Source organism: Falco peregrinus, chromosome 3, assembly GCF_023634155.1.
Source record: "Falco peregrinus isolate bFalPer1 chromosome 3, bFalPer1.pri, whole genome shotgun sequence".
In the NCBI taxonomy this organism is placed as follows: Eukaryota; Metazoa; Chordata; class Aves; order Falconiformes; family Falconidae; genus Falco; species Falco peregrinus.
Genome location: NC_073723.1, coordinates 16,455,498 through 16,478,093, shown reverse-complemented (window position 1 = coordinate 16,478,093; position 22,596 = coordinate 16,455,498). Strand labels below are relative to the sequence as shown.

General features: G+C 39.4%; 1 protein-coding gene across 12 annotated transcripts in view; it reads right to left on the bottom strand.

The window, feature by feature from the left end:
- CYRIB (CYFIP related Rac1 interactor B) overlaps positions 1–22,596 on the bottom strand; it is a 98,762-nt gene that overhangs the window by 36,829 nt on the left and 39,337 nt on the right. For 6 of the 12 annotated variants that reach the window (XM_055798183.1, XM_055798185.1, XM_055798179.1 and 3 more), the window contains one exon: positions 6,076–6,147. Coding sequence is in view for 3 of the 12 variants with exons in the window: in XM_055798175.1 (XP_055654150.1) it covers positions 6,076–6,147 (72 nt within the window). In the remaining 9 variants the exon portion in view is untranslated. Of the gene's footprint in view, positions 1–6,055; positions 6,148–16,274; positions 16,308–22,596 lie in introns of those variants that run through there. The other 6 variants (XM_055798181.1, XM_055798184.1, XM_055798177.1 and 3 more) reach the window with 2 other exon arrangements.

Genomic DNA, 22,596 nt, shown 5'->3' with positions numbered 1-22,596 from the left:
GCATTATTAGTAGTGTGCTATCAGCTCTGAGCAACCCCAAGACCCCATAGCCCTATTCAGTGACACTTAAACAGAGGAGTCATTATTTCTTATACTCTAGATTTCTATGCTTAGGGTAAATCACTTTTCTTGGGACTACATTAGGTCAGAGAGAACTTCAATCCTGAAAGGAAACCAGCCAGAGAAGACTAATTTACCACCTAAAACATCTTTTTACTGTTTTTAGCAAGTTCTAACCATAAACTGCTTCCTTAAGAGTATTAGAAATTGGGAGCTGAAGCCCCAGTTAATGCTCTGATAGTTAAAACTGTAGAATTAAAAAAAAATAAATTAAAAAAGCTGCTTATGCTACAGCTACAGAAGTATCACAGACAGCATCTCTGCTGCTCAGAGGCAATTTATTCCAGATTTCAGAACACAGATTAGCTTTTAAATAGCCTGAAAAGCCCTTCCTATGGAAACCAACAGCAGCATGTTTTGCCATACACTTCTCAGAGACTCAAGGGCTGAGCAGGTTACAGGGGATACCCAAGGAGTTTGCTTTAACTCCTGCCACCGAAAGTCCCTAGTACAGCTCCACTAAGCAAGTCTCAGCAGAGGCAGCTCCTCCATACAAGTCAGGAGGTGACTCCATACAAGTGCAAGAGTGACTCCATGACACAGCCTTGGGACAAGCAGTAATTTCTGCCTAGAAGATCGGGGGAGCTCTGCTCTGGCCCCAGTAACAGTCATATAGCACTGAGACTCTTGAAAGCGCGTCCAGCTTGCCCAGGAGTGCCTTGGGTGCCACCTACACAGAATGAGATCTGTGATGACTTGCTTCAGATAAATTAAAAGAAGGAGGAGAAAGGAGAAGGGGGAAAAATGTTTATTGGGTAGCATTTAATTGGAAGCATGCACAAAAAATACAGAATACAGGGTAGCAAACATAAGAGACCTAACATGGGAGTGTCTGGGCCCAGCTCCCAGGGACCATTGTGTGTACTCACACAACAGTGTACTCCAACAGTCAGGAAAAAAAATTAATCCGAAAGGTCAGGAGACATGTAATAAAGTCTTAATTCCTGCATTGTAATTCAATCATACCGAGTCTCAACAGCTGCACACTATTTCTGCTCAGTAAGTTCCAAAATTAAATTCCACAATGAGCTAAAAGGAGGCAAGCTGCATCAGGGGAAGTTCAGATGAGACAAGAAGAAAAGGTTCTTCACTGAGAGTGGTCAGTCACTGGAACAGGCTCCCAAGAGAAGTGGTCATGGCACCAAGCCTGTCAAGAGTTCATGGAGTGTCTGGATGATGCTCTTAATCATACGGTTTAGTTTTAGGTAGTCCTGCAAGCAGCAGGGAGTTGGACTTGATGATCCTGATGGGTCCCTTCCAACTTGAGATATTCTGATTCTAAATAATAAAACTGCAGTTACATGGTGAAGCAGTAAGCTGAATATTAACCAGATCTGAAGGACTATATGTCAATAGTCCAAGTCCCCACAAAGTTAAAAAAAATAACCAACACCCCCCCCCCCCCCCCCCCAAAATCTACAAATGTCCTTTAACAAGCATTTAAGAGTCCTTCTGTAAGTCAGGAAGTGAACTAAGTAACTTCTGACATTAACCTAATATAACAGGCCACATAAAACATCACACGAAGTCCTATCACCTGTCTCAACAAGCACAGCTTTTCAGGTCAAATGTCTTTGTGATGAGAAAAGTTTACGTATTTTCCTAGTCTGTTTAAAAGTGACTTTTTGAAAAGTCAAAACAACCCTTTAATTAATGTCTTTGAATTGAAGGTTCATTGGACAAACAGAATTAAACAGCTCACGTTGCCCTCAGCAGTTATTTACAGGTGGAGAAAAATAGCAGCTTTACCTTCATAAACAAATTGGCAGGGCTGAAATCTCAAGCAGAAAAGTTTACTGAACAAGCCATTAAACCAGATTCACAACTCACTTTTTTTTTAAACTTACTCTAACAACTGTTGCAGTAAGACTACTGTGTGTAAAGGAAGGATATTTTGGAAGAGCTCTACACTGAATTCTGCTCAATTACAGTAAAAAAACACCTGTCATTGATCATTTGCAGATTACTACTACCTTCGTTGAAAATTTTAAGTAATTTTATGTCCACTGTGGTAGAAAAGATACCACTTTATGTTGCATCAGGACAGGCAGATTATTTACATTCATTGCTAATACATACTATTAGACTTTAAAACACACAGGATTGCACAAAAGCTTTTAGCCCCTCAATCCACCCCGATGCTATTGCAGCCAGCCACATTAAACAAGCCCTAAGACAAAAGATAGCAAATAAATAGGAGCCAGCTCTATTTGTCTTAAAAAATTGTCAGCTATTCTTCTTTCTTGCCTTGGATATCAGCATTAATACAAAATAAATGCATGCTGGTAGAACATTGCTAACATAATCAGAATTTCTACCAAAATATTTTACAGTGAGTGCCAAGAACACAGAAAGTCCTTAACCTCCACAAACTAAGAATGATTTCAACAAACCCACTTTCATATGGACGACAAATCAATTCAAGAAGCCCTACTGAATTGCAAACAGAATTTATAGGCAAACCTACAGCAATATATTTAGAGCAACACTATCAAAGGAGATTGTTTTTAACTTGTGGCACAAATGGGAAGTAAAAGTGGTTTCAGTTGTCAGAAAGACATTCATTATTCTTCATGTATTTACAGTATCCTCGCTGTGACTGATTATTCTTTCACCCTTGATGGCTCCCACATTACCCTACTGTTGGTATCTGGTAAGCTCTGCGGTGAAAGTTTCAAGTTGCTCAGAAGCATTTGTAACTTCACCGCTTTCTACACTGGTTAAACAGACTTGCCCAAACAAAAAAATCCTTCTGAAAGCACACATTAAATGCTGCGTATTTTTTAACACCTGTTCCCTTGTTTACTAGCAGAAACATTTAGCACTGGTCAAAACAAAACAGAACTTGGCTTTATACTTCTTGCAGTACATCTGAGTTTACATAAACTTCCCAGACAAAGCCAAAGCCATATGTAAATCCCTAACACATGTATTATGTCCTTACTCAATACAGTATCTCTTCTGAATGAGGTCCTCACTTCTAAACTTCTGTAGGTACACAGGTATGGAGACAAATAGAAACAAGCTTTCCTGCTCTTTGCAAGTTTAACACATACTAAGCAATTTGCACTAAAAGGCTGAAATCGTTACCAAAGAGATTTTAAAGATTCTCCCCACAAGGAAACAGAACATTGAAAGATATGTCAGCCAGACAAATACTACTCTTATAAGAGCCATACTAGCCACAACAAAGAGTTCTCAAAATTAATAAGAGAATGACAGGTATGCATTTGCTTCCACTTTGCAAACATAATACTGGAGGTGTTTTCATATTTATTAAAATTAGCACAAAATGCAAAACCTGTTAATCCACAAACACTGCAGTATCAGTGCTGGAACAGGGACTCTACAACATGTTAAATCAGCTTGCTTGGAATATCTCCCCATCATAATTACAGGGGAACAATTGTAAGTTGCATGGAAAGATTTTTAAATCTTTAAGCATGCAGACAAGTTCAAGCTGCATATGAGAGATAAAGCTATAAAATAAAAATGAATAATTATCAGAGATTATATGCAAAAGCAGGAGAAAACTATCAAGATCTTTTCCAAATGACTGATATGCTGGAAAAATAACCCATACAAGAAAGTTAACATAATGAAAAAGAAAAGCTAATACAAGAAAAATAGGGCAAACACTGAAGTGTTGTATGTCCTTCAGTGTCTGTGATAATGGACAGCTGAAACATTACAAACAAAAGAAATACCACCTGGATAAAATAGGCATACATGTCCTATACAACCATTTAGACTAGTCTGCCCCACACCACAGTCCAGCCGGTTTAATATTTCTATCTTGGTACCAGTCACACAAGACCCATACACTCTGCCCCAAGGGATGAGGGGTCTGGGCACCACATTCACTTTTCAGCATATTCTCAAAGTTGGGAGCTTGAGCTGAAACCTGGGTCAGACCTAAATCATGGCACAGCTCAGCAGGCTCTTAGCTCATGTATTCCCAGACGAAGGTTAATGTTGGAATCAGTGAAATCCTGATTTAGCGCAGCACTACCCCTGAGCTAAAAAGCACTTCTTGGTCCTAAAGGAAATGCTGATAAGATAACCACCACAGCTGCAGACCAAGAGCTGCTTTCTCAGCACAGTGATCCTGTTAAACTTTGCTCTCAGAGAGAGAGGAGGGATGATGGGGTGGGAAGGGAAACTGAAGTAGGGAAACCGACAGAGGACCCCTCACTACTAGGCTAACAAGCTTTATATTCTTCTGTACAGCGCAAGCTATGCACTCGGATTTAGTGACAGACATATATTATTTATTCATACCATATGTGATCAGAATAATCCAAGGGGTTAAGCTAAAAATTACTACCAGATAGTTACAATGTGGTTCAAAACATGTTGATAATCCAGTGCTTTGGTACCTCAAATTGTGACATACCATATACACCACAGGTTCTTTCTCCTGTATATGGAGGGACATGCATTTTCAAACTGGGTATTTGGGAAGGAGGCTCACGTGTTTTAGTTTCAGGAGCTGCTATTTTAAATCCAGGCAACAAAGCCCTTTAAATTATCACTCACAAATAGATGTACTATAAATGTCATCTTTATAGGAAAAATGACTACATGAAGTCAAACGCTGTTATCACAATGTCATTTCTGACAGATGCACATTATTCACCACTACCAGTCTTCAAAACTTTCCTACCATTGATCTAGGTTCAGCAGAGCAGCAGAGTAACAGAACAAAGTATTTTAATATTCTCTAGGAACCCTTGTTATTAGCAACAGCTACACAACACTACTTCACGAAGTTACACTCCATTACTTATAAAATTTCGACAAATTAACTGGCATGTGAAGATTAACAAAGCTTCTGTAAATATTTGGGTTGTAAATGCTTAATGTTTCCTTACTGGCTAGGATGCTGCTTCTTTCCATGTTCATCCTTGGATCCAGCTGCATCACCCCATTACAGGCTAAGAATCCCTTCCTGACATGAGTTTACTTAGCCCTGTACCTCAAATCGTAGCAGTAAATAGTAAGGCAAGGATTCAAGCTTTATAGAGGGTATATAGTAAAGTATAATCACAGAGGAAAACTGAATGCATACCTAGTTTACAACTTTATGGATGTCTTCCCCCATATCAAAGACTACTATTTCATTTACAAAAATCAAGTATTTGAGAGGTGAGCTGTACATCTGGTACCTATTACCAACACACGTACGCTTTAGCTATGTCAAGACACACTCAGACATCCTAAATTCTCATGTTCCCTTATGATTGCCTTCTAATAGTGTAGCTCAATGACTTAGTAGCTGTTTACCAGCCCAAAAGTCGTCGTAGCTCTTCACTGATGATCTATACCTGTGAATCACAATACATCCTTAGTTTTATTATCATACATTGTTTTCACTGAAAATTAGGCCTCAAACACCACAGAATAATTACAAGCACTTTAATGACATCTTCCAAAGCACCTGGACACTAATATTAGCATGCTTAGCCACATTCAACTTCTAACCCAGATTTTGTTAAAGCTTCCTTTTTTTCTATCTCTCCAGGCTCTGCAGTATCAGATTTGAAGTTTTAATGTTTGCACTACCACACTTCAAATAGTCTTTATATAGTAAGAGGTACAGACACATTGTATTACCAGTTGAAAAGGCAAACAGACAATGTTTAACATCCCACTACAGCAAAGAGGCTAGTCTTTTTACTCCTACTGTGAGAGAAGGAATTCAATCACTTCGTATTCCTATTTAAATACCCATGTTATCCACTGCTACTAAGCCTTTTATCTGGTAAGCTAGTTAATTAAAAAAACCCAAAACAACCTAAACCAAAAAACCAGTAACATTGCATGAACTACTACTTGCTTTCAGTAGATCAAAATACCTTGTACTCCTTGGCCTAAAATACTATGGAAAACAAAGAAACATTCCACAAGCAAAGACACCTAAGGAAGTGTTTACCAGTTGGTAGAATCGTTTACCAGTTGGTAGAATCTTCTTGCAGTCTTAGAGAATTCCCTCAGATTACCGATGCAGCAGCTTGTCTTCAGAATCTGAACAAATAGAAAAATCTCATTAAACATAAATGATACACAGTATTTCAATTATATAAGCCAATGCTGGAGTAAACCAAAGTTAAACCTGTAGTGTCAAGGAACCTACATAATTCTTTAGGAATGCAAATAAAACATGCTGATTTTATAAACAGTTGTGATTTTATGGAAGTGACATTACCAGCAAATAGAGGTATCCTTACAAACTCTTCTGTGAGTCAGTAAGGCAATTAGCTATCCATGATCACAAGCATCAGAAATAGAGCACTGCATCTGAGAATTACTGAGAAGTTACACATAGTTACTGCACAAAAAAAAATAGAGCATTACATCTCTGCATTACTGAGCCAAGTTACACATAGTTGCACCAGAAAAAAGTAGGTCTGGATTCAAGATTTATTTACAGTGTCATATATATTGCACACAGCTAAAAATGATTCACTGCTACAGTTTTCATCAGTTAAAGCCAAATTTGGCCAATGGCAGTTTTTTACCTTTCTGAACTTAGTCTAGAATTACTTAGATCTACTTCAAAACTAAGTTTCTTGTTTTGAAAACTAGCATATATATGTATGGCCAGACAGAACTGCATTTCCTAGGGAAATGTGGTACTGAGATCTACTGCAAGCATTCCAAGGGTGTTTTCTTTGGGGTAGGTTTATAAAGCAAACTGTCTACTTTTTTTGATGCAGTAACTGGATGAACTGGCCAAAACTGCCACTTTTCTGTTGTTGCGAAAGGTTCATAAGCCTCTTCCACTTGGGGCTTTGTAGGCTGCTTCTATTTCAATTCAATTCAAATACTTGAGTGCTGTCACTCAACCCGTCTCCGGTAATACCTGAAGTAAGAGCAACAGTGGTTTTGTTTCCAGTGTCATGATTCCACCCTGCCAATACATCACATCTCAAGGTTTCTTTTAAGGAGTGATCTTCCATTTTGTACAGCAGTTCTCTTTCTGCTTTTACAAAAAAAGTCAAGCACATTCTGCAATGCATCTGTTTTTAGCATAAACTTGTTTCAGAAATATAAAATCCCTGTCATGTCATTGCAGATCCAGCTGAGATGCATGAAGTATTCAGCATTAATTTGTATTTAATCAGCTATCAGCAGCAGCTCTTACATCAGATAATCCTGATTAACAGGCATTTAACAAAAAATATTCTGCTTTGCAGTGAAATTTCTAATCACAAAGGCCATAGTATTACTGATTTGTTCCACCATGGGAAGGGTGGAGGGAAGGGGAAGAGCTACACAATATCGAGGCTGGGTAATGATTTTAGTTACAGTGAAAACTATCACATACTACCCACTCCCTCCTGCCCTGTCTGCAAAAGAAAAACTTGCAACCTGAACAGCAGCTAGGAGAAGAGAAGGCAAGGTCTCCAAGTTACCATGCAAAATTTAGTTGACAAATAAAGTCAAGGGCTCCTATTCAAAGCTACACTGAAGCAAATAGTTGCAATAGAGCGCTCAGAAGTAAAAACAAAAGAGAGTAATGTTAGTCGAAAATATTTTTTGCCAGTTTGTGTCAAGGCAGCATCTAAAATAAGCAGGTGCTTGGGAAATTAAGGTGGTTTTGAGTCTGGTGGTTTGGTTTTTTTCCCCTGCAAATGTTGTATGAAGTACTACTACTCTCTCTTGCAGAAAAGGAAATCTAACAAACATCCAAAAAGCCTTATACACTTTGCTAAAGCATAGCCTTCGCTTTAGCAACAGTTCCACTACCCTGTTTCAGTCTATTCATTGACAGTCCTTTTGCCAAGCAACCGTATGAATTTAACAATTCAGTTAAAAATTTCTGAATGGCAGGCACAACGTCTTATCCTCATGTGCTGCTCGGTAAGTTGCTGAGCAGAGCAGCACTGCCCCTGCCTACATCCCAATAACAGTATTTGAAAGTTCTGTCAGCTGAGTGACCAATTATGCAATTGCAACGTGTGGTTTCCTTCAACAATCAACAAAAATACTTCCTCCTGCCCTGCTATATTATACTATGAAAAGCTTCCTATTCAGTACCAGAGAATGGGTTGGTTTTGGGGTTTTCTCCCCCCAGGCACAACTGATCATTTCATTAAACGGAAAAACTGGGTTACACTTCCACTGGACCAATGAACATATATATCACCATGATGCCAAATTTCAGTGTTTAAACTTCCTCATAACTACCTGGCATAGCATGCAGGATTTTGTTTTACTGAAAGCAGTAACTATGTCTGCTGGAGATCGTTCTGCCCCTCCGGTCCCACACTGCTCTGCACCGCTGCCTCTCCTGGCTGCTCAGCATCTCCCCTGCTGTAATTCCTCCCCGACAGCCCATTCCTGCCGACTGGCCTTCAGGTGAGAAAGGGAAGCAAGTGCCAGCAACTACAGCTGCACACTACTTCCATATGGGAAAAGTCAATCTGGCAGAACAGCAGTAGGGACAGTGGACTGGAGGGATCATGGAAGCATCCACATGCACAGGAACTATGTAACATAGTCTGATGCGACGGGAGGAACTAGAGAGGAAAGGGGCTGCTGCACGGGCACGCTCGCCAGGAGCGACTGGGCAGCACTGCACATCGAAAGGACAAGGGGCACTGAAGCAGGGGCACACACAAAAAGCTGCAGACGTGGTCCCTTTGGAAGATCTTCCCAGCTTTCAAGGCAACAATTCCTTACATGTGACCTAGATTAATCTGCTTCTGTTGACAAAACCTGAACTTTATTCCTTTTTAAATAATGGATCTCCTGTAGTATAAATAACAGAGCTGAGAAAAACTAAATTAGCTGCTACCTTAGTTTTCAGTCAATATTTGTTCAAAAATTAATTTTCTTTACTTCAATAGACCTTTGTGGAGTAAATTAACACTTCTTTGACAGGCTAATGAAAATAGCAGGTGAACAACAGAATAGTAAACTCATTCTCAGGAGATATCCTTGCTTGCCCTCCACACGCTGCGTTGGCATAGCTTTGTAGGATGATGAATTCAACAGAAAGAAGCAGACAATAAACCTACCTGTACATATCCATTGTTATATTGATATATATATCCCTATAACCTATGGGTACCTACTAGTATCCATAAAGATAACTAAGTGTCAGAAGGCTTATGATAGCTTGTAACGAATTCTGTTGCCAGACATGTAACAGCACATAAATTGAGCAGTCAAAATAATCCCTGCAGAGCTTCTGACAGGTTACTCTTCATAGTAAGGCAGCTACAAAAAAAAAAAGGCACAAAGCAACACATCCAGTGTCCTACAAAAGTCCAGGAAGTTAGGGACACTTCACCTATCCATTTAGCAACCATCACTGACTTCATGACTTATTTAGGGAGAAGGTGGAATTAAACTCTGAAGTACAGCACCTGATTAAATCTTGTTCACCATACAAAATTCATGCTTAAGAAAAGCGTTAACCATAAAGATGCAAAGTCTGCTGTGAATCGCACAGTGTTAATTTTTCTCTGGCATACCCGTTTCAACAGGCAGAATCACAGCCACTGCTCCCCAAGCCTCCAAGTTTTGCACTCATTGGAGCTTCAAGGAAGAATACTTCTGAGAAATTTATTAATGGCTATGTTCTCAGAAGAGAATGATTAAGCCAGTAATTCAGAATCACAGAATGGTTTGGGTTGGAAAGGACCTTAAAGACCACCTAGTTCCAACTCCCCTGCCATGGGCAGGGACACCTTCCACTAGACCAGGCTGCTCAAAGCCCCTTCCAACCTGGCCAGGAACACTGTCCCATGGATGGAACACTCACAACTTCTCTACAGCACCTGGTCCAGCACTTCAGCACCCTCAAAGAATTTCATCCTAACATCTAATCTACATTTCCCCTCTTTTCATTTAAATCCATTCCCCCCTGTCCTTTCACCACATGCCCTTGAAAAAAGTCCCACTCCAGCTTCCTTGTAGACCCCTCTAGGTACAGGCAGGCTGCTCTAAGGTCTCCCTGGAGCCATCTTTTCTCCAGGCTGAACAACCCCAATTCTCTCAGCCTTTCTTCCCAGGAGAGGTGCTCCAGCCCTCTGATCACCTTCATGGCCTTCATCTGGGCTCTCTCAAGCAGGTCCATGGCCTTCTAATGATGGAGGACCCAGAGCTGAATGCAGTACTCCAGGTGGGGTCTCATGAGAGCTGACGGGCAGAATCACCTCCCTTGACCTGCTGGCCACACTGCTTTTGATTCAGCCCAGGACACTGTTGGTTTTCTGGGCTGCAGGTGCACACTGTCGGGCCACGTTGAGCTTTTCATCCACCAGCACCCTCAAGCCCTACTCCCCAGGGCTGCTCTCAATCCATTCTCCGCCCAGCCTGTATTTGTGCTTGGGGTTGCCCCGACCCATGTGCAGGCCTGTGCACTTGGCCTTGTTGAACTTCACGAGGTTCATACAGGCCACGTCTCAAACCTTTCAAAGTCCCTCTGGGCAGCAATCCTTTCCCTCCAGCATGTTCGCTGCACTGCTCAGTTTAGCACTGTCCGCAAACTTGCTGAGGGAGTTAATAGGTTTTACAGAGAGATTCAGCATATTCCATGCAAGACTGTTTGCTAAAATCTTGTAGCAAACCAGCTAATTATTGCCAGGTACAGCAGCTTCTACGTACAGGCTTCAAGTTATCTTAAATAATTTTCCAGTCTTTGCCACCATCAAAGCCAGACTGCCACTCATAGCCCAGGAAAGCCCTGTGTCAGAGCTGGCTGTAAGTCTTCACAAGCAGGTAACAGGGAGGACTCAAGGCTGAGATCCAGAGGGAAACAGGTCAAAGCCTTTCCTGAAATCCTGCACAACCCGCGGCTGCCGAGCCAATAAACCTGTACTCCAGTTCTCTGCCTTGCTCCAGTCAGACAACTCTCCTCCCAAGGATACCACCAAGGTGACCAGCTGGGGTGGCCTGAGATGCCATTTCATCTCCTCTGTGATTGGCAGCTTACACAGCATTTTCTAAAACCCAGATAAATGTAGATTTCACAACTTAACATGCAGGTTATTTCAACTCAAAGGCTTTCTCTAAATTACATCTACGGCTAACTCCACCTAGCCTATATACCCAACACCATTTTATAGATATGAAGCATATTTAAAATCACGTTGCACACATCATCTTTGCCTATGCTTGACTTTGCTTAGCACAAAACATAGAAAGCACAGAAGAGACAGCAACAGGGATTTTAGGTGATGTATGCTCCCCAACACAGGTCACAATAGACTGTTAACAACAGCCCATCCACAGGTTAAGACATATCTGAAAAGCAAAGTATACAAAATGAGTAAAAAAATAAATACCATAAAGATAACTAAGTGTCAGAAAGTTTATGGTAGCTTATAAAGAATTCTGTTGCCAGGCATGAGGCAGCACATAAATTGAGCAGTCAAAATAATCCCCGCAGAGCTTCTGACAGGCTACTCTTCATAGTGAGGCAGCTTAAAAAAAAACACAGGCAGAAAGGAACACATCCAGTGTCCTACAAAAAAAGGAAAACCTATAAATACCAGAATTCACAAATAGCTCCATGGCAAACAAAACTTGAGAAATTTATCCCTTACTTTTAAAACAATACGGACTGATTTTTTCCCTTTACCAACATATATTGCCAAAATTTTAATTTTCAGTTGAAAGAGGGAATTCTCCTGTGATTTGAGGAATTGGTGCTCACAGAACTATTAGGAAACCCCCAGTAGTTCACTTCTACACAGCTTAAAAACTAAGTTCTTATTCCTTTATTTTCAGGACAACAAAGAAAGGGAGTGTTTTAAGATTCAAATAATGACACTGGAACTCAACAGTTTGAGCTTCAATTGTACCTCATACAGTTAATATCAGTGATGCTATGACACAAGTTAAAACTATATGCTTCCAAAAGACTGTCCAGCTCTGCTTCCATGTAACACCATAGCACTGAAGACATACCCTGATAATTTTCAACATCAAATTATTACTTTCATTCACTAGAACAAGATCAGTTATACGACTTAACTGTGATATTCCTTACAGGCTTGAGCTCGAAAACTTCAAAACATATTCATGTACTAGAAGCTAATTCTCCGAGTAAATTAAGATTGTCCAGTTAATTAAGAGTTGCAAAGACAGAGATGAAAGAGACTCACACATAACCTACTCCTGTCCCCACAGCAAACATTTGGCACAGGTTTAAAGAATTATCAGTCCAATACAATGCATTAATTGAAGTGTAATTTACCAAACAGAACACTGACCAGCTTTTCCTCTGTTAATTACTTCTAAGTCACAAAAAGGATTTCCAACTGCAAACAATTACTTCTGTCAGTGCCATATCTCAGTTTTCAAACACTGGACTTGGTATTTTGAGCTCAGTAGTGTCATATGGTTTAGCAACTTCCCTTAAAAATACAGGCTTTCAAAAGAACCAAGTATTACAGAAGGACTGAATCTTAGAAGATGACTACACTTATCAGCTTTTTAAAAAATTATTTAATTACAATTGGGAATAGTGTGTGCTCCAGATTCAGAAGAGCTTGCTCACATTTCCGAAGTCTGACTATCATCAGACCATTTCTCACCTTCAAGCCCTCATTCACCCAGCATCTTGGAGCTAGAGAACCTATGCCTGTATTTATTGTAGAATGCAGCAGTAGGAAGAATGTAGCTCTTATGTAGGACAAAAAATGAAACTGCTAAATACCCATCCCATTTAACCATACAACAAGCACATTCCTTGGTTTCAAAAACAAATGTGGAAGCCAGTCAAATTATTGGCATCGTAAGACAGACTGTTTAACTCTGGGCAGTCAAGAATATATTTGAGGCAAGACTTGAAAAAAAACATAACCAATATTTTCTTCAGTTCCCTTTTCAAAAAGGGCTACTCCTTAGAGAGCAACTCAAGCCCTTACAGTAACTCAACTCCGAGATGAAAAGGCAGTACACAGATGACGTGTTCTCCAGATTAGTTATGGAACACATTTCCATAGCAGGGTGAAAAGGGCAGGTACATACAGTTACAGGCAGACTGAAAGAGAAGTAATCTTTTCCTGCTCCTGGTGACAGAATGTTGTTGATACAATATAAAGGAGGAGAACAATTAAGCTTGGCTCACCCAACCTATAAAAAGTTGGTCAGAAATGTGCAATCTTTGCAAAAGCTCTGATAATTTTGGCAATCAGATGTCAGGAGTAAATTACTGATATGTATACTTTGACTTGCAAACTTTTAGCCATATAGAGAAACAGGCAGATCTTGGAAGATTTCTTCATTCTGAAGTACAGATGCCATGTATCTTTTGACTCTGTATCTCAGTTAATATATGTTCACTCTTTGGATACAGAACACCTGACCAAGGGATTGAATTACATTGCAGAAACCAGGAATTAACCCATGGAATGAACATTGGGCCAATCCTTATTTTCCTACTCTCTACAGAGGCACAATAGAAGGAGGACCTTGTGTGACCAGAACCAGCAAACCAGTAGGACTGCTTTCAAAGAGCTACTTCTACTATTAAAGGTACGAGCAATTTACATGAACTCTTCAATACGTTAAGGCTTGTAATGACAGGATAGAAGCTGCATATCCCAACTACAAGAACTGTAGTAAGATTTCCATTGGACAAAGATTTATTGTAAGCAAAGATCAAACCTGAAGACTTTCCCACTCCATAATAATTCCTTCTTATCAGGTTCTGTTGTTGGTCTTTCCTGGATCAAGTCCTTATCCATAAAGTGTCTCAGCTTCAGCTAAGTGAAGCACCAGCCTGGCACACAAGATGTTGAATTAAAGACTCTTCAATAGAGGTTAGAGTTTTGTTTCCCTTATGCTACAATCACTAGGTTATTATGCCACCAACTGCCATTTAAAAACTCTGAAGGGGTGGGGGTGTGTGCACGCCATATGAAGTCCTGGGTATGGATAGTTGGTCAAAGTATCCTTTTTTTCCTGTTCCCTAATGAGCTGGATTTAGATAAGCTTGTTATCTAGTCTGCAGAGAGGCAGGCATTACTTCCAGCTCTTAGCCACGTTTGCAGTACCTAACTTACTCTATCCGATGTGTAAATAGTTTAAGCTTTTAGCTTAAACAGCCTGAATGATCTTTTCAGGATCCAATATTTACTTTTTTTTTAAAAAAAAAAAAAAAGATACTGCAGAGCTTAAGTTTGAAACCTTGAGTAGAAAGTCTTACCCTCAAGGTTGTCTGCAGACTATCTCAGCTTTTACATCTGCTTCTCACTAGAGACTTAGTAAAGGCGTACTGGACTCCTATTTCTGCACAGGAAATATAATAAATTTTAAGCTATTTTTACACTCCCACATCCTCCTGTTTATGTCTGTATTGAGAGAGCACAAGATCTTTGTTCAAAGTGTACTTGTAGACGACATCATCTCCAGAGGCATTTTCCCTACATTTAATGTGTATGCTACAACCTCTGTCATAATAGGAGTGTAACAATTTTTACTTATTACCCCATATTTTGAGTCACAAAGGAAGCATTTAAGAACAAGTCTTATATTTTTCTTCTGAAGTGCAATAAAACCCACCAACATTCAAAGTCACATACATGTTCTAGAGGCTGCAACAAGGGAGTCAGTTCATCCTTTTCAAATGAAGCTTTACCTTGGAACAGCAGTCAAGTAGGGAAAAAATCCGAATTTTTTTTGTCACACTGAAACCCTTTTTTTGCTACTATGAGGCTACAAAGATTTGAAGACTACAGAATCTGAAGTACTGTTTTTCATGGAAAAAAAATGCAGCCACAAAACTTAAGTTAAATACCCACATGAAACAAAGGCACACAAAAAAAATTACAGAAAACTCACTTTGCAGAGTCATGTCCAGCATAATTCCAGTAGACACAAAGCTGCTCTACAGAAGTAAAAAGTCCAGCAACAGACATGCTTACATGGCAGCTTCCCTTCATTCACTTACCATTAAGTTTGCAAGCAGATGCAACAAGAGTATCATCAGTACAAGCACTCCACATACCTGCAAGCATTGAGACAAAGTCTCAAGCTTTGTCAAAGAACAAATTCCAATAGTAAAAGAATGACAGGGATAAATGGTAGTAAGAAGCGTAACCAGACTTGAAATTAAGCTGCCTGGCTTCTGCATATCTCCAAATTCAGACCAGGAACTCCATCTGCAAAGTGCTTTCAAACCATGTGACAAGAGTTGCTCTACAGGTGGAGCATGCTTTAGACTGCTCCTTCATGAGAAGCCCACAGGGCCCTCACCACAATGTGCAACCAGAGCACAGTCAGTGCCACATCTGAGGTTTACCTTCAAAAAATGAAAGGCAGAGACTCCAGAGCTCTTTAGAAACATGGCATGTGGAAAAGTATTACATGAATTGTGTAACACAAGCCCTGAAGCAACTACCTGAGAGGAGGTTATAGCAAAGTCGGTGTCTTAACCAAGTAATGAGTGACAGGGCAAAAGGAAACAGCCTCAAGTTGCATCAGAGGAGGTTTAGATTGGCTATTCGGGAAAATTTATTCACAGAAAGGGTTAGCAGGCATTGGAACAGGCTGCCCAGGGAAGTGGTTGAGTCACCATCCCTGGAGGTATTTAATAGATGGGTAGATGTGGCACTTAGGGACATGATTTAGTGGTGGGCTTGGCAGTGCTAAGTTAATGGTTGGACTTCGTGTTGTTACAGGTCTTTTCCAACCTAAATGATTCTGTGATAAACAAAACTGCGTGCACACACACCATAGATGCATACCTTCTAGGAAGAAACTGGATCTATCACGTGATGCTGTAGTACTCATCTGTCCAAGGCCTATGATTCAGTGTCTAGAGAGATGTACAAGGCCTATGATTCAGTGCCTACAGGGCGTGTTGGATTTAGTACAGATGCACAGATTAATTGTACGCACATACGTGTCTGGCTGCTGACAGGAAAAGGCTACACACACACACAAACTAAGAGCACTGAAGAGAAGTTAAATCATATGCTACAACAGGACTGATTCAAGCATTCTTGGCCCCAGATTCACACAGTGCAACTACAGAAATCTAAATCTCCATTGTGACAAGTCTCAGAGTAAGTGAGGCTAGTTAACTTTCACAATAGACAGCATTTAGTTTGAGGCTCATCATACCTAGCATGGGCTAGAACAAATATTACCTACTATGGAATTATTTGCATTGCCATTCATGAACTTACACAATTTATCAGGGACATTTCATGCAGCAAAGACACTGCCAAAGAACTGGACGATTTATGGATGTTCTTATAACAGAATCTCCTATAGCAGCACCTTTCCAACACAGCATACATTTGCCAGCAACCCTTGAATACTGGAATATGACAAAAACAAGACAGAAAGTGAGAGTACTTACATAACAATAAATCTCATTAATAAAGTTATGCTTGTCACTGTGGCTACACTAGAAAATTACTCTTGCCTTACGGTACTGTGATGAGCATCATGGAAAGCGTATTAAAACAGGCCAACTCCATAAACAGTAATGCAAAACCCCTTTGACTGATCAAGAAGCTTTCAGTAGCTTTTTTGTCTTTCAGTAAAAATTAATGTCGCTTGCAAAGATTTAGTAAGAAGACAAATATTAACTGATTCAGTGTCTTATCACCCAAATCTAGAAATGGATGCTGGCCTTCTGGGCCTCCATCTCCCATATTTTGGTGGAAATTCAGTTATTTGCTTAAAAATACAAGTACCAGCAAAAACAGAATTAAAAAATACCCAACAATGACTGAGATCTGGTAGATCTAAAGAATGACAGTTTTTCATGTGGACATACTTTCAGTCAAGGTATCATCACAGAGTGGTTTCTAGAGTTCCATGGGCAATTATATCCTCGCTTTTATCTTATAAAAATGTTTTATTAGGTTATGCAACTACAGAAACTCAGTTTAATGTTGCAGTAAGTACAGAAACATGCATTTGATCCCCTTTTTTAACTACAGACTTCCTATTTCCTTTCAGGTAATTAACACTGTTACACCTCAGTTTCTTATCTGTAATGAGGCAAAACACGCAACACTAAGCATAGCAGGACTTCAGCCAGGTCTGTAGTCTTTGAATTCTGCTACAGCAAGAGCCAGTAAGGATGAATCTTGAAAGGGATAAGCATAGCAGTGGCTATTTACTGACCTTCAAGGCAGTCAGTGAGAAAACACTGGGTGAAGCACACGTACAGAATACTTGGAAAATCTCTGCACTACTTCACATTATGAACGGAAGTTGCTGAACCAGTACAGACTCCAAAAATCAGATACTGCATTCCTATCTGGCAAAGATATTAATGTTAAACCCCCATGTGTCAATCTGGAAAGAATGAAAGTTACCGTTTTACTACTGAAAACTTAAGCTTCTTAGGCTTTACAGATAATAAGCAGCTAACTAATCATTTGAGACAGTCCAATCTAATCCTGGGCATAATAAACAGTAACTTCACTTCAGTATGTGGATTATAGCTCTGCCCATAAAATCTTCCATTAAGACTATTTTGAATCAAAAAACCCCATGCAGATGTTCCAAATTACTGATCAAGTCATCCTTTCACAGAGATTAAAAAAAGGAAGAGATGCACATGTTAAACACAACATGCTTCAGGAGAAAAAAAAATATCTAAACAAAACAATCAAACAAGTTTAATCCAGGCCAACCAACTACAACTCTGGTTATTGTTGGATTATTACAGTCAAGTGTCATAAAATGTACTGTAGTTAGAATGTACTTGTTAAAAAAACAATATTGAACTTAACATTAGGACAACTTTCTAAGATGAAAAAATGAGTGTAAGAGTACAATTTGCATTCTACTAGGTGTACTTAAATTTTAGAAAAAACTGTCCCATAGGGAAGGCCTTAGATTCAAAGACAAATTTGTGGTCTTGGCAATGCAGAGCTAGACTCAAACCATTAACAGATCCACAAATTCTATCATATCTCATATACCAAGAGTCTGAAGAATAAACCACCCCTGGAGAGTACAACCAACTCCTTGGTTTGTTGGTCAGCCAGAGTTTTCTCAAACATCACAAACACCATGCTTATGACACGACAGAGAACACATACAATAACAGAGAAATTATTGAGCAGTTCATGAGAATGTGGAAAAAAGAGTTTTCTCAAGAAACTAGGCAGGAAAACAAGGCTAGTTCAGAAAGGTGGTATCTCTCTAACTCTTAGGTTCCATGTCATGTTCCTAATAGATAGCAGAGGGCATTAGCAGCTGCACTCTTTGCCAACTTAACCTGCAAATAAAATGTACCATTCCCACAAGAAACATGTCAAAACCTGTAATTTTTTTAATATTTAATGTAGGTATACTGAACTTGCCCTAGATGGTATCACATCCTACTGATACCGGAAAACGGCAGCAAACATGAAGAACACTGATGAGAACCAATTCATGCCAGTTGTGAGAAACACCATATTTGAAAGGCAGTTTCTCAAGCCTCATTCACTGCCTTTGCACACATACACTGCTCTACAAAAGCAATGCACAACAGGAAATTGAAGCCATTTCTTCATTACCATAACCCCCTGTACACACACTATCAAAGTTCTGATTATAATAAGGAATTACCGAACAGTATTTTACAGACATTTAGCTTCTGCCATTGAGCACTTTGCCCATAATAGGAAAGAGCTGCTTCAGTACTCATGTCAAGGATCACTATTCCAAAAAGGTACATTGGGATAGTGCCAAGCCACTGAAACAGACTTATTTCAGAAAACATAACCATAACTCTTCTACTAGCCAATAAAAGCTACTACCTAGAAGGCAGTGACTCTCAACCTCCTTCCAGCTGCAGCTCTTTCTACGTTTAGTCATAAACCCATACTCCATAAGGCCAAAGGCAGAATACTTAAGTTTGAGATGTCTGTATCATTCATAACAGCTGGTGAATGCCAAAAGGGATCATTCCCCAGCACTCAAACTCAAGTAGAATTAAGGCACACCTATGCATAATGAAAAAGACACATAAACTGAAAAGGACAAGTGTACTTAAGTCCAGACAGGGGCAAAAAACCAAAACAGGGTGGGGTGGTGAAGAGGGGGAGAAAAGAAAAAAGGAGAGAGAGAGCAGCCCACTGATGGGTAAACCTGATCTATTCCACTCTTCAGAATGCTTCCGTTGATGAAAAGTTTTTCTGTATGGTCGCTGTACTCTAGAGTACACTGGGCTCCCACAAAGCTGCTGTCTCACACACACAAAAGAGCAGCTCTAAAATTCCAGGTTTAAATTGAATTAATATTTTATGCTATCAATTTTATGTATATCAAAGTTCATTTGTGTGTCCTAGTAAGTAAATAAAATGCTTAAATATGGGATATGCATTTCACATCTTACACCATTTTAGTTTTCCAATGGGGGGGGGGCAGCGAAGTAAAGAACCTGAAACAACTCGCTCTCTTCACACAGGAATTACTCTATACTTAACTCAGCCACATCAATACCTTTCACAAGTTGACAGTCAAAAACGTGTTCTACAGAACAACGTCACAGTTCAGTATTTTGATCTGAATTTATCACTGCATTTCATCAGATATAAGAACTCCCCAGAAGAATTTTTAACAATAAAATGTCTTGAAAGGTTAAGAAACAAGTTTTTAGTAAGATGTATTATTTGTGTCACTGTTCTTGATTTTGAATCTGTTGACAGCGAATTTCATCTGCCATCAAACTGCATGTTTATGGACCCCCAACAGGCTTCCCCGATATGCAAGTATTCCTATCAGAAATCAATAAAGCACCCAGAAGCACTGCAACACAGTTCAAAGTCAGTACTATAAACACCAATGCCAGCATGCAAATTCAGTTTTCAGCTGCCTTCTTAGCCTGTAGCCCTGTGTTGAAGAATAAAAACTTATTTTTGGCCTGTTTACACTTTAAAAATGCTTAACTCTGTACTTTTAGGAAAAATAAGCACTTCTACAATGACTGACGTTTAAGACTGTTTCTGCTTACAGAAATTCTAAACAAGTCTACTTTCCCCTCTTTACAAAATAAGATACTCAGAGACTGAAATAGAAACTATCTTAAGTTAGAGAAACCAAAACCTGTCCATATGCCTAGATTTCTTTTTACCATTTCTGAAGGCAGAGAGCAAGCAGTTCCAGATGCTCAGCCTAGGAAAGACGAAAAAACCTGTCCTACAATTATCCAAGTAAAAGAGACCAGGCCAAAATAATACACTACTGGGAGAAATCTCTGCATACGGAAGCAAGTTCATCAGCAAATTATTCAAATATGAGGTCAACTTTGAACTTAACTGAGGTGCTAGGGAGAATGAAGAAGTATCTGCAGCTACTAGCCTTGCTCTTATAAATCTCTTAACTCAGAACTATTCAAAATATTAATTTATACAGCTGTATTGCATTAAGGTTAAGTGCAGGCAGGCTTTCAGCCTACCACTGTTACTTGACTAAAAGGGGAAGTTAAGCAAGACCTCTACTATCTGCTCTGTCAGTCTAGAATAATGTACTACTAGTCTTGGCAGTTTATTCCTTTCCATGGCAGAAAGGAGATAAAAATCTACGACTGCCATTCCTTGATGCTTTCAATGTTGAGATAGCATACAAACTGCAAAAGGAATTTTGTTGTACATATATGAACAAGCATCTGCAAAGAAAAAATGTGAATGAAATACCTCCTTGTAGGTGAAGGGAGTTTCCCATTATACCCTAAAGTACATCCAAAACTATTATTAAACAAACTGGCACAAATGTACAGAATTCAAAGGCAGGCATCTATGCAATCAATCCCATGTTACCTATGAATTCATACTGACTGCGGAGATTGTCACAAAGATCACAGGATTATATCTCCAAACTTATTTAAAGCATTTGCCTTCACAATTTTGATGGAAGAACATCCTTTGAAAGGTATGTGCAAGACAGTAAGTGGTTCCTAGCTTAAAGACCTGTTCTGTTATCATACTGGAAAATGCCCATTTCTCTTCCCCACAAAAGACAGATCAGTTAGCCTGAATGACCAGGGTTGGGGTTTTTTTTAATTTTTATTTTTTTATTTTCTTAGGAAGTCTAAAAGCAGGAAAGATGCTGGAATTTCATAAGATAGTTACAGACATAACCCTTTCAGATCCCACATGAGTAACTTGTCAGTGACAACAGTTTATTGAAGCTGGATTAGCAAGAATTATTGCCACTTCTTTACAACCCTGATAACATCAGAAGAAAAGCACTGATATACATTGACTTAAAAACCTGAAAGTGAAAATGAACATAATGAACCACAAACGTAAATGAGAACTGCTACAAATGTATTTAAGCTTAGAGGGAGTAACTAGACTAAAGAGCTAGTGGTAGGAGGTAATATTAACAATTTTATCACCTGTCTCCATTATCTCCCGGGGGAGACAGGAAGACACATCTTTTATTGCTGTTCAAGACAAAATGGTTAGCTGTAAGAAAAGGCAGAAAAAAAAATATTTGTAAGAACTGGGAGTAGGGGAAGCCTGTTGTGCCAGGAACAGTTAGAGCCATGCTGTAAATGAAAACAGAACTGTAACTGGTTCCAATAAAGCAGCTGTAGTTACGGGTTATGTAGCAGCCTGTCTCTTTACTGAACTCAAACTTCCATCAACTTCTGTGTTAGGACAGAAGAGTCCTGCCTGTCAAGCACTTGCAGGATTTAATATCCATATACACTTACAGCTTTCCCCTGTCTAACCATTAAAAAGAATCTCAACTGTTCACAGGTTAGAGTCAAAGCTGTGATTTTTTCATCAACGTTATTTTCCTCTAATTTACCATTCATCTAAATAACCATGCTACAGAGTAGCTCCAATCCCAAGAATACACAGCCCCCAATGCAAAATGAATGTCAGTCAGTCAACACATTACTGTTATGTACTCAAACAGATTTCAGTTTTATTTTGCATGCTTATTCAACACAATCCCTCCCAACTCCTAAGAATAAATGAAGATTTGTCTGCCATTTGCTTTACTCTTAGAAGGCTGCAACAGCACCAAGACTGTTAAGGACTCAAAAGTTCCCTGGAAAACTCAGTTCTGCCACTATGAACACTACACTTATGCAGTGTGACTGTCTTACCTTCTGAGTTTACAGACCAGAAATTTACTCTCAGTGAGTTTTGGTTTGTTTTTTTTAAACCTGCCACTCTGTTTCCCATACGGCTGAACCTAGTCTTTCTATTTAACACAGCTTCCAGGTATATCACAGGAAGAAAAACACTGTCCACTCTCATGAGATGGTTTTAAATGTAGCCATCTGAAGTCAGACCTAATCAAATGGTGCTTAATAAATACTGAGATATCAACAACAACAACAAAAAAGACTCTGTCCATGCACAGAGAGAACAGCAAAAAGAATTTGCTGGAATATGTAAATTTTTTTTCATTTCCCCAGACACCATTCATAGCAGTACGCTAGTTATTTGAACAGCGGCTAGCACAATAATCCGCTGTACATGTGGAGCAGCAATCATTTCCTGCTCATCTTTGAACACTTGCACAAAAGCTGCTGCT